Raw genomic sequence first — 17,390 nt, forward strand, 5'->3', positions numbered from 1 at the left:
TCTGGACAAAAATACCTCTTAATACAAACAAGTGTTGCTGCATTATGCTGCAAATGTACATTTAAAAAAACCTCACCTTTCTCTTTACATTCTTATGACTACTTTTTTGAATTTAATGGTGTAGGGGAGCAGTTTCAGCAGAAAATGAATGTGGTTTTCACATCTATTTCTTCCCAATGGAAATTCTATTGATCATCTGTCAGTTAGACTGAAAACACTCAGTGTTTATTATGATTCTCTGCCCATTTACCTCAAGAGTTTGCCATACTCATACAGTGGAGAATTAAAAGTAAAATTAATTCCTGATGTGAAAGTATAGCTAATATATCAGTTTTCTGCTTTGTATTTGTTGATACTAAAAAAACTAACTGATTTATAATAAATTTTGGTATAAGACAGGTCACTTCTACTCAAAAAACCTAAATATTTTATTACTTCAAGCTAATTTTTAGGCAAATTTTTATTACTTTAAACAGAGGTTTAGGGGAATAAGGAGAAAAGAGGTAAATAATTTAAGTGTTTCTCTATTGGGATAATGAAATATTATGCAATTTTGTAATCTGATTTGTGGACTTAGAAACAATTTCTGTCTGTCTCTGGTGAGACTTGGGTGCAAGGAAGACATGTGATGATGACTGCTGAGGAACATGAGTTCAAAAGCATGATCTTAAAAGATGTAAAGCAGAAAACCTAGCATCATTATTCACTGGCGTCAGTGGAAATTTTCCTCAGCTGACACAAGTCTCTGGTGCCTAATGAAGTGAAAATACAGGTTCTCTTTTTCAAGATCTTCCTGTTTCCTCAGCTGGCAATTAAAGACTCTAAGTTGTCAATGGTGGGAAAATACATCTCATTATGCGTCCTTCAGAGCTGCATTGGTTTCTTATTTCTTAAGCAATTCAGGTGGAATGTTGTACCTTCCTGCATCCCAACTGCTAGATGCAGGCAAGATCAGGGAGATAATATATCATATTGAAAAGTTAGGATGAGGGTACAGGATAGCCATGAGTAATGCTGTTTAACAAATATTTTATGACCTTAAAAAGTACTTTCTGCACCCTCAAAATGAAATAGAAGCTGAATAACAATTCAGAACTTTCTAACACACAGGATATTCTGTGGAGAATTAGAACTAAGTCATGACTTTAAGGCGGTAAATAGGATTTTCTAAAGAAGTTGTTCTCGGTGGATCAGCTAGATCAGTATTAAGCTGGAGAACAATCTTATCAGACTTATAAACACAGAGTTGTTCAATGGCATTTTGCTACAACTTGTTGTTTGGTTGTTTTGAGGGGTTTGTGGTTTTGGGGAGTTTTTTTGCTTGGTGTTTTTTTGGTGGTTATTTTTCTTCCATTACATACCATATAGTGAGCTTCATCTTGCCAACTTTTTTCTTGAACATTTTAAGTTGTTTTCACTACCAGGCTAGCTTGTACACATTAGATAGGATGTTGTGCAGGACGGTGTTATTGGAGGCATTAAGCACCACAGTTGTACCCTTCCAGGGCTCTAGGGAGATCTTATCCATGAAAATTTGCTCAACCTTTCATGTTTACACAGGCCAGCAAAAGTCTTATATACACCTGACATTCTTCCTGATTCAGAAGATGCTCAAACACTGAGTGACATGGATAGCTCCAGGAGAGAAGATATTATTATGTTTCTTCCCTTTCACTGGGCACAACCTCAGAGAAAATAAGACCTGTATCCCCTGCTAAAGGAACAGAGTTCTTGGGCTTCCCATTTTTCTGAACTCTACTTTAACCTCATTTGATTTAGCAGGCATTTTCAGTTATGTGTTATTCTTTTAGAAATTTCATCCAACTTTTTTTAGAAGACATTTAAGAACACAGACCCTTTCCTGGCATAGTTATGGACAGAAAAAGGTTTGGAGGTATTCAGGAGTACTTTGGCAAGTAGTGGGATTGAAGCATTACCCTAGGAGCGTACATGACAAATGAAGCAGAACTGGGAGTTCAACAGAGATTTCCAATGTTCCAGTTTAGACATTTATACTAAATAATAGTGGCATCCTCAATTACCTATGTGGTTGTTATACACCAGGTTTAAACTTTAGTCTGAGGACAGAGTCACATAAATTACCATAATATGTTAATTAATCCATTAGTAATTACATATCTGCATACCCTTCCTCTATGGTAAGTGTAAGTTAAATTGCAAAGGAAAGAAAGACAAGGCATGTAAGATGACTTTGTATCTATTTGAACATGATCTGATGTCATCAAAATGTCACACTTATGACCCAGTTTGACCTTCTGCCATTCTAGGCCTACTGGCCAGTGAACACACAGCAGGATCCTGACTGGTTTATTGTTGGTACTGAGCTTGAGCTGCAGGGTTGATCTGAATGTGCACAGAATGGGTCCTTGCTGCACCTGAGACCAGACTGTATGGACACATTGAAATTTCTCTGTACATAGACAGACCTGTTCAAACAATTATTGTGCCTTGAAACTTTAAGTATGAGAAAATTCTCCTATTAACCTGACCAAAAGAATTGGAAAGAAAAATCTGGCTTTAAACAATGTGACAATCTTTAAGTATCCTGTAAGAAAGATGGTAATGTCTTGAAATGTTTTGGATTCTTCCCACTTCCCCAATAACTATTTTTGCAGCTGTGAGACTTAACGAGATATACTGAAATGGACATTACCTCAATATTTACCTTCCAAAAGTAAATAGCACTGCTTATAGCTAAAACCATGCTAGCATTATTATATGCTGTAAAATTCCAGATTATCAGGATTGTCATATTTCATGATTGGTGAAATAGTGAATGGTTCCAGAGGCACAGACAGGTGTTTAGCATTGTTCTAACCTCACAAAAGGTTTCTCTAATCAAGGGTTTCAACTTATTAAAACCTCAGAGCCTGGTAACATGAAAAACTGTTACACACAGTGTTTAATTTTATTTTATGGGTTGAACCATCTATTTCTTCTCAACACCTGTTCTTTTAGCCCTGCAAGAGGTGTGCTTTTAGGAAGACAGTGACAAGATATTGCTGTTGCACAGTCCTGTGACCAAAGATCAGGCATGACAAAATTTGGGCCTGATTTCAGTTACTCTGTGTCAGTATTCTTTCTTGCTCCCTTACTCCAAAAATAAAATAACCTGCAAGAATTGTCAGGCGTCATAGATCTTTTAATCAATACACCAAGTTCAACAAAGTATGTGGGATTTAGGGTGCCATTTTGGTTTTTAGCTTATTTGTCCTGCCAGGTGGACTGGGAGAATCAAACATACTGAATTATACAGATCATTAGCATGGGTTCAAGTTCATAACTTCCTTGGGCCTCAGGGTTTCTGTTCCATTATTAAACTGGGGTATTCAATTGGCAACATGAACCTACAGGTCACTGGAAAATTAGTTTAAGAGAATTATGTTTCTAAAAGGGATGAGAAGAGTATATTGATTATAATATTCAGTCCCTTAAAAAATAGTTATCATCTGGAATGGTTAGAATATGCTTACTTTCTTTTCTCTAGTTCTTTTTAATTTTTTTTTTAACCTGGTCAGATTTTATAACACCTGAGTAGGAAAAGGAAATACCTCTGTATTTTCCAGTTTCAGGTTCTTGGCATAAATTCACTAGTTGGTGGTTAATTGAGACTTCATTGCTATACTTATTGCTTTCAGTATTTAAATATTTTATGTATTTTTATTCATATCTTTGCTAAATATGTTTGCAATAACTTTTTTGTGACTGTCTCAAACTCTGTGTTATAAATTGCTAGTGCCAGATGACAGACTTAAATCCCTAGTTGCTAAATCTTTTATTTATACCTCTAAAATCTTCACTCAGTCTAACTATAAAGAAGTCACCATTTAGAGATCAAGATCTTTCTCAGTCTTTTTTCAATTCTTAAATGAATTTGGGGTTAAGTCTTTACTCATTATCTTCTGTATGTCAGGCTGAGACTGTAGATTTTGCAATTAGTGACTGGGTTAGCAGGTCTTTTTTTTCTTTTCACAGTAGCTTTATATTTGAAGCTGAACCAGCATTAGCAAAAGTATTCAGTAACATTTGGTCAACACCAATGTCAAGTGGATCTGAACCATATCTAGGAGGGTCAGTACTGCCCAAGCAGGGAGGTGCACAGCTGCTCTTGTCTGTGTTGCTCTCCCAAGCTGCACTCCTGTTGCTTAATGCTGATTCATTTCTGTCTTAAACAGGTCTACACAGTTGAAGAACATGGAATGGATATCCTTATGTGGTCTTCTAGTAGAAATGAAGAAAACAAATGGATGTATGGAAGTGTGGTTCTCTCCAGTAACAGTCTTTTCAGAGTTGCCTTTGAAGCTGAAGTGGGGTGGAGTCAACCCACAGAATTTGCTCTAGATGATATTTCTTTCACCCCAGAATGCATTGATGGAGGTATGCTATTTACACAACTATATATCATACATGTTCTCTTTTCAGAGGACAAGGAAAATTGTGGCATTTTGTATTTCAATGTATATCACAGTCACAAAATCTGATATATTTTCTTTTTCTCATGGTTTATAGAAGACAGTTTTGTGTTTTAGCTAGAACTTGAACATACAAATAATTACAGCAACTCAGAATATTACTGGCATTGAGGACCTGAACCACAGTTGAGAAAAATCTACTACTATATTGGTTTTCTCCTGTATGAAAAAAGTCAGAGAAGACATTAGTTTGGGAATGAAGACTTTTATGAATATCAAAGAAGTTCACAATTATTTTCAAAGAAAGTTGTTTGGTTTTTTTCTCTTCACTCTTTTTATAAAATACAAATATGTACCAAATTTGCCTTGCTAACATTTCCTTCAAGTATTTACAATCTCACTTCTGCTATACAAGTATTTGATCTATGTAGAAAAAGGATTCTAATGTCATGAAATGCCCTGTTTTTTTTCTGTGAGAAACGCAAGGTTTCACTCTGAAAACAAAATGTAGCCTACAATACCATATCAGAAGATAAAGAACAGAGTATACATGCAAACTCAAATTCTGATAAAAATACTTATGACTGACTAAGGGACAACTAGGTATTGTTAAATAAATGCCAATAAGAAGGTTGTAAAAATCTTCTTTGATAATCTTTCTTTTTATTAAAACAGTTCTTGTTGTTCAGATAGGACAGCCTGTGTATGACCTAGTTGTCATGCTGTTCAAGAAACTATTTTTATTATTATTTTCATTGAGCTAAGCACCTTCTGGAGGAATTAAACACGTGCTGATTAAAGCTTCAAGTTAAATAATATGTTCACACAGGTGACATTTGTTCAGTCTCAAGCTCAATGAGAGTTTTGTTTATTTTCTCTAAATAGGCTCAACAAATAATATTTTGGAATGTAATTCAATGAGCTGCAGACTATGTGCATAAACAGGCATTTGTTCTACCCGTATTACATTAATCACCTTTCTTAGCCATATCTTAAGGATTACATAGGCAGTTTTATGCATAGCATAACATAACAGGGAAATTTTCAAATTATATATTTTGAGTACCTGTAATTCTGAAATAATCACAACTATAGACATAAATTAATTTTAATAGAGCAATATTTTCTAATGACATTATTTTTCTCCGGAGATTTTCCAGTTGTAGAATACTTCAAAGTATCTAACTTGTATCACAATCTGTTGCTCTTGCAAATGTGAGATATCATAAGTTTGGCCTGAAGAAAATTTGTTGGAGTTAAATTGGTTACTTAGTTTGTTGAATAAGTCAAAAACGTATGCCTTATCTACATGCATAAATTGCAACTTGATAGATAATCTTCTCTCCAGACAAAAAACTATATCTAGATGCAATTACTTAAGATTGGCTTCATATTGTCCTTGGAAGAGTCCTATCTTAATAATCGTTGCTGGCATGTTAGAGCTTCTGAAGAGGCAAGAGAATTACATAAAATCCACGTAATACAATAAACAACAGCAACTGAGAAAAAAAAGAACCTACAACTGAATTTTTGATACCGTTCTTGACAAAGAGCTACTTAGGAGGAGGTTCTGTTTTTTACTAACTGTTGCTGTTAGAGAGCTGCTTAAATATTCAGACAGTAAAATTTGAAGATATTACCTTCCAATCGTATAAAAACATTGTCCTGTAGATATTTGAGCAAGAACATTTTTCTGTAACAGAATCAGTGGGAAAGTTTACCTAATCCATTGTCAGTTCTGCTTTGATTGTTGCTCATTATGTTTATTCGAAGACCTAGCTCAAAGAAAAGTGTATTATCTGCAGTGCAGGTTTTGTGTAGTGTTCTTCCTTTCAGAAGATAGCTATACTAGTGCAGATCTTTTTTTCTCTCTCTGTATTATTATATTTCAGCTTGCCTTTAATTGCTTTGAGTTTCCAGAGGCAACATGTTCTAAATGGAAGCAATCACAATTTAGCTGGTTGGGAGCTTGAAGTAATAAAGCATTGCCAGCAGCTCTAACTCAGTTGTGGATTTTATGTTTTTAAGTAGTCAGTCCGTATTAGCCATGACACTTCCTAGATATCCAAGAATATTTCTCAACATTTAAGCAAGGTGTTGTCAAGGTAGTGCTAGGTCAAGCTAGGACTACTGCAGAAGTAGCTTCAGCTGATGCTGATGCAGAAGGAGCTATCAGTGGCACTGGACCTAGTTCAGAATTAGGTGCTAAATGAGATATATTCGTACCACTTTTCAACGTTCATAACTTTCTGCTGATAAAGTTGTGTGAAGATCTTATCATGTTAGGAACCAAAGAATTTAAATGTTTGTTAGTTGTAACTGTTCTTCAAATTTGCAAGTAACAGCTTGAGTTTAAAAAACCCACATAACTTTATTTATATTATGTTTTAATTTTTTCAAAATATAAGTTACAACACATTTCTATTTCTAGTTTCAGATAGATAAAAAAATTCCAAAGCATTGAATCAGATTTTATGTTCATTAATGTCTTTCTCATAGTATTTCTAGTTTAGCTGAAATAGGAGGCATTACAGAAATTCTAAAAATTATTGCTACACCTAATTTAAATCCTAGCATTAACCCAAAGATGCCTAATAACCAAACTTGATTCTCCTTATAAAAATCAGAATACTATGTTTTGCCTCTCATTCATTACTAGAGAATTAAACCAGATGGACAAATTTGATGTAATTTCTACATAGTGGAGCAGATTCTCAAGAAGCAAATAAATAGTAAATATATTTTGTTAGATCTTTCAGAGATCACCAAGTGAAATATTTATGCTTGTAGAGATCAACTGGATGAAGGTAAATCTCAGTACAAAGTCAGCACTGAATGATGCTCCAGCTCTTTTATGCAGTCAAGTTATCTGCTAGGCCCTATTTAGCTGCAACTCTTTGGGAACTTATACCTCTAAATTGTACTGCTTTAACTAATTGCTAAAGTAATTTTGGTTTATTAAAAAAATAGTATTGACATTTTTAAATTAATATTTGAGATGAATTTTGGGTATAAAGAGGAGTGCAAATGTCATGCGGCACCTGAGGCTCCAGAGTATTAGAGAAAACAGTATTTACTTTTTCACCATCAGTCATGCTTATCACCAGTTCAATATTAATATTGTTTACTGAAATAATTAATTTGAATAAAAATAATCTGCATGTGATTCTGTGTCTATTCTTTTACTTCACCTTTCCTTAACATTCTCTCTTTTTTAATTAGTGTTTTTAGTCTATGTTTGCTGCCTAGTTTATTTCACATAGCTGGTCACTCTATCTGAAGTATTTTCTTTCTTTTCTCCTGTTTTCTGAACCACTTTTTATCAACTTTGATAATTTTATTTTAAAATAGTTTTTATTTCTGAGCTTTTTTTTTATATATATTCCCTTCTTTTTAAAATATTTTTTAAAAAATGTCTCTTTAGCCTATAAACTTAGCACATGAAAAAGGATTGTCATTGTTTCAAATTTCCCACCACATCCCCCTGCAGCTTTCCTTTCAGCTGAAAGATTTGTCTCCAGTAGAACATATCATTATGTAAGGATACATAATAAAAGGGCAATTCAAACCGTGCAAAACATTCAGCACAGATAGGACATGGTATCTCTAACACTGTGTCATCTGACTGTGGTGGAATTGTGAATATAGGAAGTGCTATTTCCCAGATGCAATGGATTGGGGCTTTTTTCTGATGTCATAATTCTTGAGTTCACCACACAGGTTACCAACAAAAGGGTCAGATTTGCCTCTTAGGACCTGAAGTATAGTAAAATTTTCAATGATTGTTGGCAGTTTTCACTTAGGTGAAACATTTGCTTTGAAATATCATAATTCTTCCATGTCTCCCAATTGCTGTGTAGCAAAGCACAGACTAAACCTTCTGTAAAGGTTGTATATAATCCTTATACTGAGCAAGCTTTCACATGCTGTGAAAAAAACAGACAGAAGAAACAAATCATAATCTGTGAGTTATAAGACATGTTTTAGCTTTACATTCAAGCCCAAAGGTATTTTTAAAAATGTGTACAAAGGTGCCCCAGTACCCCAAAACCTAACCTCCAATAATTGAATTTTCAATTTATTTGAACTATTATAAGACAGTTGTGAGATAACAGCCATCATCACTTTAGATTACCTTTCCTTAGTTATCTAGAAGAAATTATATTGCAAGAGCTGTGTGTCAAAGGAAATTATATTCAATAAAATGCAAGGTAGATATATTCAGAATTTCTGGCCAGCCACAGTCAGAAAAAGTGCATCGAGAAACATAATCTGTCTCCAACAGTTCTGGATGTCAGGGAAAGAGTTTGAGAAAAGGGCAGGTATACGTACTGTTTTACCCCAGTACATTTCCCATTGGCAGCCATTTGTAATTCAGCCTTCCTGAGCCTGAAACCATATAGCCATATGTAGTCTTGGAATAATGATCCTCAATTTTTTTCTTTACCTTTGAACTTATCTGTTCCCCTTTTAACATCAGAGAAATTCTTAATATTCAGAAATTAAATTGTATGCTACTGCTTATATGAATCTCGGCAGTTTATATTCATTAATAGAAAAGCTGTTTAGTGCTTTCTCATTTAGACCTTGAAATGTTTGAAATCTTTATTTCAACTTTGGCAATTCACTCTTTTGTGTGGCGGGTAGGATTTTCTCAAGGTATCTCCATAAAGCAGTTTCAAATCTCACAATAGATGCATGCTATAGACCCAATCCTGAAGTTCCTTCAGAGTGAAGTAATTTGCATTGACTTCCAAAAAACAGCAGAATATATGCAATGCAAAAATTTGGGATAGGTGTAGGTTCTCATCAAGATGAGAAGGAAAGTGACCCCATAGGCCAGAGATATAGGCCATTCTCTTTGTTCAGTGTGGAAGGAAATGAACATTATAAATGGCATCTAATTTAAACTGTTTATGACTGTTTATAATTTGAACATAGCAGAATGAGGATAAAATCTAATACTTTTTCATTGAATAACTTAGTAAAAGTATAGTAGCTCTGAAAATGATTTCTGTATATCTAGATAGTGGAAAGAAAGAAAGTGGTGGAATAAAAATCTATGTAAATAATCACCTGATAATGAGTCAAGGTTTTCAAAATCAGTATTAATCTAAACTACTATAATTTTAGATATGTGGTATCTTGAAGGTATCTAATTTTCAGGAAAAAAATGGGAGTAGCATTTCTTTAAAAGTGAATCCCCTTGTGATTTTAGATAAGAAACCACAGAGCCAAGGTTTATATGTATGGAAATACTAATGTCATAGCATCTCACCTAGGTATAATTTGTTTGTCACAACATATATTCATAGAATGGGAGAATATCCTGAGTAGGAAGGGAGCCACAAGGATTATCGAGTTCAATTCCTTGTGCTGCACAGAGCCATCCCCAAGAGTCACACCATGTGCCCAGCAGCACTGTCCAAATGCTCCTTGAGCTCTGTCAGTCTGGTGCTGTCACCACTGGCCTGGGGAGCTGTTCCAGTGCTCAACCACATATTGAGACATTTTCATCCCTATTTTATCTTTGCTTCATGAAACACACTCTTTGAATCCTGATTGTTTATAAACCTCCACTGCTTTTCCTGCCACAGATTTCCATTTGCTTAAAATCAGGGTCTGTGTGTTTATATGCAAAGGCATAATCTTTAACCACATTATTGAATACTGTTTTTCTCAGAGCTCTCTTTTCTTTTTCCAACACAGAGATGAGGGATAATTGAATATTTTTGTTTCTCTGTGCACATTATTCAGATATATCTTTCACTGCAGAATTTCTTATCTTGATGAAGAGTTTTTCTAAACAGCATATAGCTATGGTGTCCAAATATTTGAAAAGCATTTGATAACTACCTCCATAACTACTTCTCATTGCATAATGTTATCTACCTGACAAATAAAAAAAAGATGGGATTTTAAAAACCTCTGTAATTTTAAGTACTAGTTTGGAAATGTCCAAACCATTTTTGTCTTCAGACTCATAAAAATAAAAAATCTTGAATTGACCAAAAAAGCAAAATATCAATCAGCCAAAATGTTTCTCCTGTGCATACCCTAAACTGGCAGACTAGTGATAAGCTGTCTTGAATTAGGACAGCTTAAAGAGGGGATTCTAAAATGAGTTACATCTCCTTAGTTTTAATCACTCCCTTTCCACCAATAAGGAACAAACGCTAATAGATATAAGTGAAAAAACACTATTTACCTACAAGCGGAAGAGCAAAAGGCAAAAAAGCTTCCTGGTAAATAACCACTAGATACAAAATTGCTAAATCTCAGGAACCCCACAGGAGCAAAGATTACCGAAAATGCCAGAAATACCCTTCCCAAGACGTTTCCCTTTCAAGATGTATCTTGAAAGACAGAGGGAAAATTGTGCCAGCTCTTTCCCCAGGTTGGTGCTCCCCAGATGGCCCATGGTCTGGTAGGCAAAGGGAGAAATGGTGGTGCCCAGAAAAGAGCCCTCCTGGGAAGGTGGTTGCTTACAGAGCTGTCCTAGTGGCAGATGGAGACCTGGCAGCGTGTGCGGGGTCCGCCCTGCCACCGCTGCTTCCTTCTGCCGCCCACCAGACTCTGCCGGTGCTGGTGCTCATGTCCTGACTCCATCCACTCTGTGGTGCTGACATGGGGTGAGCCAGTCCCATGGGACCAGCTCAAGTTTCACTGCCTATGCAATTCATAAGATTCACTCTAAAGATGGTTTCTAATTGCAAAATGCAGTTTTTCCAAGTTGCTCCAGTGCAAGCCCAGACACCCACCCAAAGCAGCCCTTTCAAAAGGGCAACATCCACCTTCAGCAAACTCTGCCAGGCAAAGAAGGGAGTCAGCTTGGGTGCCCTGGCCTTCTAAAGGGACCAGCATGTCCCAGCTGTCCCCCAGTTCTGGTTCTGGATGTGCTGGGGTTTAAAGAGACAATAAGAGATCGATATGAAATACAATGACATTCTGGGTTACTCATGACAGAAGCATAACAGGCGAGCTAGTCAAATTAAACAGCTCAGAAGCCAGGCATTTGCAGATAATTTTATATGCTCTCTAGTGCTTTTAGTAGATCCCATTTCAAAACAAGAAAAGCATAAATAACATTTTTTCCTAATTAAGAGACAGCAACCCAAAAGGTAGAGTGGGTTTTTGTTTGAGCTTTATGCAAAAAAAATTAGCTGAATAGTGCAGAGAGAATCTTGCTGAGGAGCAAGCATGTGTATTTGTCCATGTGTCCTTGTTCGTGTGCATGTATGTGAATCTGTGTGTCTGTGTGTGCAAGTGTGCCCATATGTTCCCATGCATGAAGCAGTACAGAAAATTCTGCAGCAGAACAGGACTCAGTTTATGATCCTTCTCTGAAACTCCCAAGAGGCCAAGTGCTGGAAATACTGGAAGAGTTAACTGCCTGAACTGCTAGTACTACAGTGTTAGATCATGGGGAAAAACACTGTAGAGGAGACTTAACTTCTGACTTCTTTAAGTTGCAGAGCCAGGGGAATCACTGTTAGATTCTCTGCTCATGCTTGCAGTGAAGCAGAAATCTCTCTCATATGGAGTTTCTTTCTCAGGGAGAAAGAAAGAAGAAACTCATGGAGTTTCTTTCCTCAAGGGTAGGAGATGAATCATGAGAGAAGTTGTAGAGGGAGGCTGCTCACAGAAACAGAGGGGAAGAGGAAAGCAGAATGAGTAGTAATAGAGGACTGGAGATATCAGGGAAAATTGTGAATAGGTTCTTTAGTCAATTAGCATTTCCCTGAAGCCAATCACTATATGCTTTAGATCCATGTTGTTTGGCAGATAGAGCATTTATGAATTTGTAAAGACTAAAAACTGTGATCCAAGGCATAGTACCTTAGAGAGCTTCTTCAGCCTGTTCTTGTACCTTCCGGTGCACAGACCTAGCCAGTGTCAAAAGCCTAAGCTTTTTTGTGGATTTCATAGAAAAAGAACTGTGAATAATTTTAGGATAAGATAATTGCATTGTATAAACTAGGATAATTATTGGCAATTCCTAAATGCAATTATGTTGTGTGTGTTTAAATTAATAATTATACTATCTTTGTCCAAAACCTTCAGTTAATCTCTGCCTTCTTATAACTTGTCCAGAATATTGAACTCTTCTGAAGCAAGCTCATGCCTTTGGGGAAATTAAAATTCTTCGGATTTATTAATAGTGTATTAAAATAGTTTCATTAATATTGAATCTCCAAACCCCATCTGTTTACACAAGAAAACTTTCAAATCACACAGATGATATTTTTCCTTCCTAACTTCATTCATAAAAATCAACATATTTCCTTGGAGGGATGGAGAGAAATAGTATTTGGAATAAAATTATTTCATTATACTATGTTAAAGAGCAGAAAATTCTCAGACACTTCCCTATGTAAAATCTACTCATCTCCTCAATATTCAATTTACTCAATAAGAGTAAGTCTTCAGCTCAGATTTATCTCAGAAATTACATCTATTTCATTTTGTTGAAGACTAAAGCTTCATAGCTTCTCCAGTTTGTCATTGGTCCTAATAAATAAACAAACCAAAAAATCCCTGACATTAGCAGCATAGCTAGCAATTCCCAGACTATTCTTACCAGAAATGTGGCAAATATTGCCATATTCCTGTCACAGGTAGTGTGCTCCAGCCAGAAGCAATAGTTCTCTGAGTGAAGACTAAATCATAGCTTGACTTTACTGGCAGTAAACCTGTCTGTCTGTTTTCCATTATGCTTTTATGTTAGCGAACTGTGATCATTTAAAATAAATTCTGCACAGACATATAGAAATCTGCAGTCACTGGGCCATGTTCTGCTTGTTTTAGTTCTGGCTTTGTCTCTAGGATCCTTCCCAGCACCCTGCCCCATACCTTTGTCTTCTCATGAATGGAAGAGACTTGAAGATTCAATTGGCTAGACTAATTTTCCCCATTTTTCATTTCTTTTTGTCTTTTTACAAGCTTGGAAATAAACAGCAGGAGCTTTATTGTAATGGATAAAAACTCGTGGAAAGATTGTTAAAGTATTTGTATCATTTTATTCCAATTAATTTTTTGTAACAAGTTTGTTTCCTTGCAGACACCTTGAATGGGTTGATTTCATGCCCTGACCCAATTTTTATTGAACTCAAATAAAGGACTGACATTTTTTCAAATTAATTAATGCACTGGATTGGGCCCAGAATTATTTTATACTCTTGTCTAATGAAATCTATTGGAAAGAGTTATTTTTGACTTCTTTTAGCTACAGTTAATAGGTCCACCATTTTTATTACATTTACTAGGCAAATTACTTATGCAAATATATCTCTCAGATTGTTGGCTTTAAAGGGTTTGATGCAAGGCCCATCAAAATCAATATGAGTTATCCCATTTACTTAAATGGGCTTTAGAGTGAGCTCTGATATACTTGAGGTGGTGCTGCCTAATAGCATATGTTTAAACTTTATTTCATGCACCCTGGTGTTGACTCTAGTGGTAGTGTCCACTAGGTTTAACTAAAATTCACTATTACAGGTGATACTATAACTATAACTATAACTATAACTATAACTATAACTATAACTATAACTATAACTATAACTATTAATGTCAATATCAATATCAATATCAATATCAATATCAATATCAATATCAATATCAATATCAATATAAAAAAATATAAATAGGGACCTACTCTGTGCCAGACATCTTTGTATTTGAAGAGGAAAGGCAGAAAAGAGGAGGATAGCCTGGAGGTGCTGCTTCATTCAAATTAAGCATGTTTGTGTGCTGCTTGCTGTGGTAATGACTGTGTAATACAAACATTTATTTTATATTAGCATTTGGATAATAGCAATTCTACGGTTTTCTGTGACTGAATTGCTGTGATTCATGAGCAAAATATTTGCAGTGCCAACCTGTGAAGCTTGCTTTACATTCAGGAAACAGGATCATATGCTCCATGGATGACAAAGACAATAATGCAGCAAAGCATAAGTGTACAGAAAATATTCATCAAAGAACAGTAAGCCTTTAACAAATCCCTATCCCACAAATATATAATTGTGTCCTTGAAAATGAGCACTTGTTGACTTAACACTTTTCATATTGTAAAGACTCTTTTCTTCAAAATCATCAGCTCATGAGTTCTATTTACTGTAAACATGGTTTGATAGCACATTGCAATAAAAATGTATTTAAAAGCACCTAATTGATCTGACAACAATAGAATGCAGACATATCCAGCTGTAGTTATAGCAGTTCAAGGAGCAGTACATATCAAATTTCATTTGGTTTAAACACTGGTCTGATATTTATGGTTTTTTATATATCTACCTCAGCTACTTAACTTCTCATAAAAGTGTGAAGGTGCATGTGAGGTAGCACTTCTAGTCTGTAGATTATAATTCAGCCAGCACAGCTGTGTGAGTAAGTTTCAAAAGACATAGGATCAAATTAAAATGTCAGGTTTTAGGACCTAATTAAAATGTCTTTTTTATGATATACAAGTAGATCTTATATGCACATTTTTAAACCCTTTCATAAATTTCGGTTATTTGCCATATGCAAGGTAAAAATAAGTGCAAAATAAAATACTGAGTGCAGAGTAAAGTAAATAAGGACATGTACACAGCTTTCTACTTGAAAAGTAATGATTTCTTTAGCTATAATGTAGCATCAACAATTTACTGCTGTTTTTCATGTGGATCTAAATTGAGACTCAGTGCTTTGCAGTGCAGAGGTTATTTTTGCTGAAATTGTTTGTGTTTGTTTGCTTTTCATCTGTGTTCAAATACTGAATACTTGAGGATTTTTAGTCATGCTTTTCAGTGAGCATGCAGCCTGGATACAAAAAGCAAAAGCTTTTATACTGTCTTCAGTAGAACTCATAATTTTCAGTAGATTTATCTCCAAGTCCTTAAACAGTTTCAAACAGATAATGCTTTTGAAAAAAGTAACCTGTACAATGTCTCCTGCACTCCTGAATGTGGTCTGAAAATGAGTGTCACATGGCACTCAGGAGATGAGTGCTGCCTTGGGAACATCTTTTCTGCATTTGAGAAAAGGTGAGGGAAACATTTTCTTGGCATGCCAGTGTTAGGCAATTGTTGAGTCAAAAAATATTAAGTGACAGAAAGGATGTGTTGGCCACAAACGGTCCAATTTGCATCGAAAAGTCTTCGGATTCTGCTGTTTAAATAACTTGCATATGTACAAGAGGAAAATATTAGGTTCATAGATATGCATAAGTTTAAAGTTAGTTTTTATTGCTAAATTGTGTGAGTGTACTACTGTGTGTGTCAACACAGGGAGGGTGTTTCTGACGAGTCTCTCATTAGTGCCAGATCATTTTTCACTGCAAACAACATTGTAGTGTTAACACCTTAGTTTAATTCCTCACACTGACAAGAAAACAGAATGACTATTCCCACTTTTTAGAAGGAAATGTGTCAGTAGCAGATACGGCAATGATGAGCTTAAAATAAATAATTACATGGATGGTAGCTTTGAATACAAGTAATTAGTTTTGCATTAATGTTACTTGAGATTTCAGTTGGAATTAGTTAATGATTTTCTACATTTGCATATTCTTAATTAGCTTTTATTTGTTTAGTTTTATAAAAAATAATGTTTTTATAAATTATCAAAAATTGTACCAGGCCCATTTAATTTATAATTATGAAAAACATTTATAAACTACTTTATGTAAAGAAAATAGATTGAACTTGGGAGTAGAGTTTTGGCAGACCATGGCAATAACAACTTCTTATAGAATGTCAGCCACATCACAGTTTTTCTATTGTGTCTGAAACCAAACACATGTTAACTAATTAACATATCACATGAGTTACTAAGCAAGGGGCACTCCTATGAGCTTTGAAGTACGTTCTCATCGCATGCTCTGTTCTGATCTAAAAGGATTTTACTTGTTTCAGGGTATAACTTCGGATTTTTTTTAATGTAGTGCAAATATAAAACAGACCTCAGTAAGACCCCTGGTTAACCTTACACCTAACTCAACCTGGACTCATCCTTTCTGCCCTTGGTGAATATTGCACATTCTAATATAATTGTTATGCAAGTCAGGAAGAACTTCATGCTAAAAATTATTTTCTAACAATCAGAGGGATTAATGATAGAAAATACTAATATAAAATAATAATAATAATAATAATAATAATAATAATAATAATAATAATAATAGAAAAATAATAATCCCCATTCAAAAAGGGCATTCAAGCATTTCTCTATATGCTGAATTTGGCACAGGATTATTTACATGCATAAGCTCATTATATGATTGGGCTCATAAGCCTATACTGATGAGGGTTACAAAAGTCTGAAAATAATTTAAAACTCAAGGCCAGATTCATAACAAGCAACACATTCAATAAATATTGAGTTTAAGAGTGGATTTCTGTTTATAGAACAAATTTGGGTAGAAGCATGTGAGTAAATGTATCATGAACAGGAAATTAAACTGGGTCAGAAATGCTCACAAATGTATTATAAATGCAATCTTTCCTGCAACATAAACAGGCAATCACAGCAAAGTCAAATATATTGTATCTGTGTGGGGTTAATTTCCATAGTATCAGAACAAATACAGAAAAGCTAACACAGGACTATGCAAGGACAAAAGAATGTGCATAAACAGAACTGACTGCAGCTTAAGTCATTTTCTCTGCCTTAATGCCCCCTAGGCACTGTGAGAAAAGGGTCAGAAATAACAGAAAGAGAAAAAAGTACTTTCAAATATAATAATACTTTTTAATTTTTTCCCAGAGCAAATGCAAACTGAAAATAAAAAAAATAAATTTATTCAACTGTACATCATTTGACAGCATCAGTTCTGTATCAATTGAGAGAGAAATATGTTCTTCCTATGACATTTCATCAGTATCTTGGCAGAATGATGGCGTTATATATAGTTTCTATATGACAAACCAAATTCAGCATTTTCATGGGCTACTATTTTTATCTGGTAAAATA

General features: G+C 34.9%; 1 protein-coding gene across 1 annotated transcript in view; it reads left to right on the top strand.

Annotated features, from left to right (window-relative positions):
* The window catches only part of MALRD1 (MAM and LDL receptor class A domain containing 1), a 236,253-nt gene that overhangs the window by 167,498 nt on the left and 51,365 nt on the right, over window positions 1-17,390 (top strand). The window contains exon 32 of the mRNA XM_031503816.2: window positions 4,197-4,398. Within this exon, the coding sequence (XP_031359676.2) occupies window positions 4,197-4,398 (202 nt within the window). The remainder of the gene's footprint in view (window positions 1-4,196; window positions 4,399-17,390) is intronic.

This window comes from Lonchura striata, chromosome 1, assembly GCF_046129695.1.
Source record: "Lonchura striata isolate bLonStr1 chromosome 1, bLonStr1.mat, whole genome shotgun sequence".
Taxonomy (NCBI): Eukaryota; Metazoa; Chordata; class Aves; order Passeriformes; family Estrildidae; genus Lonchura; species Lonchura striata.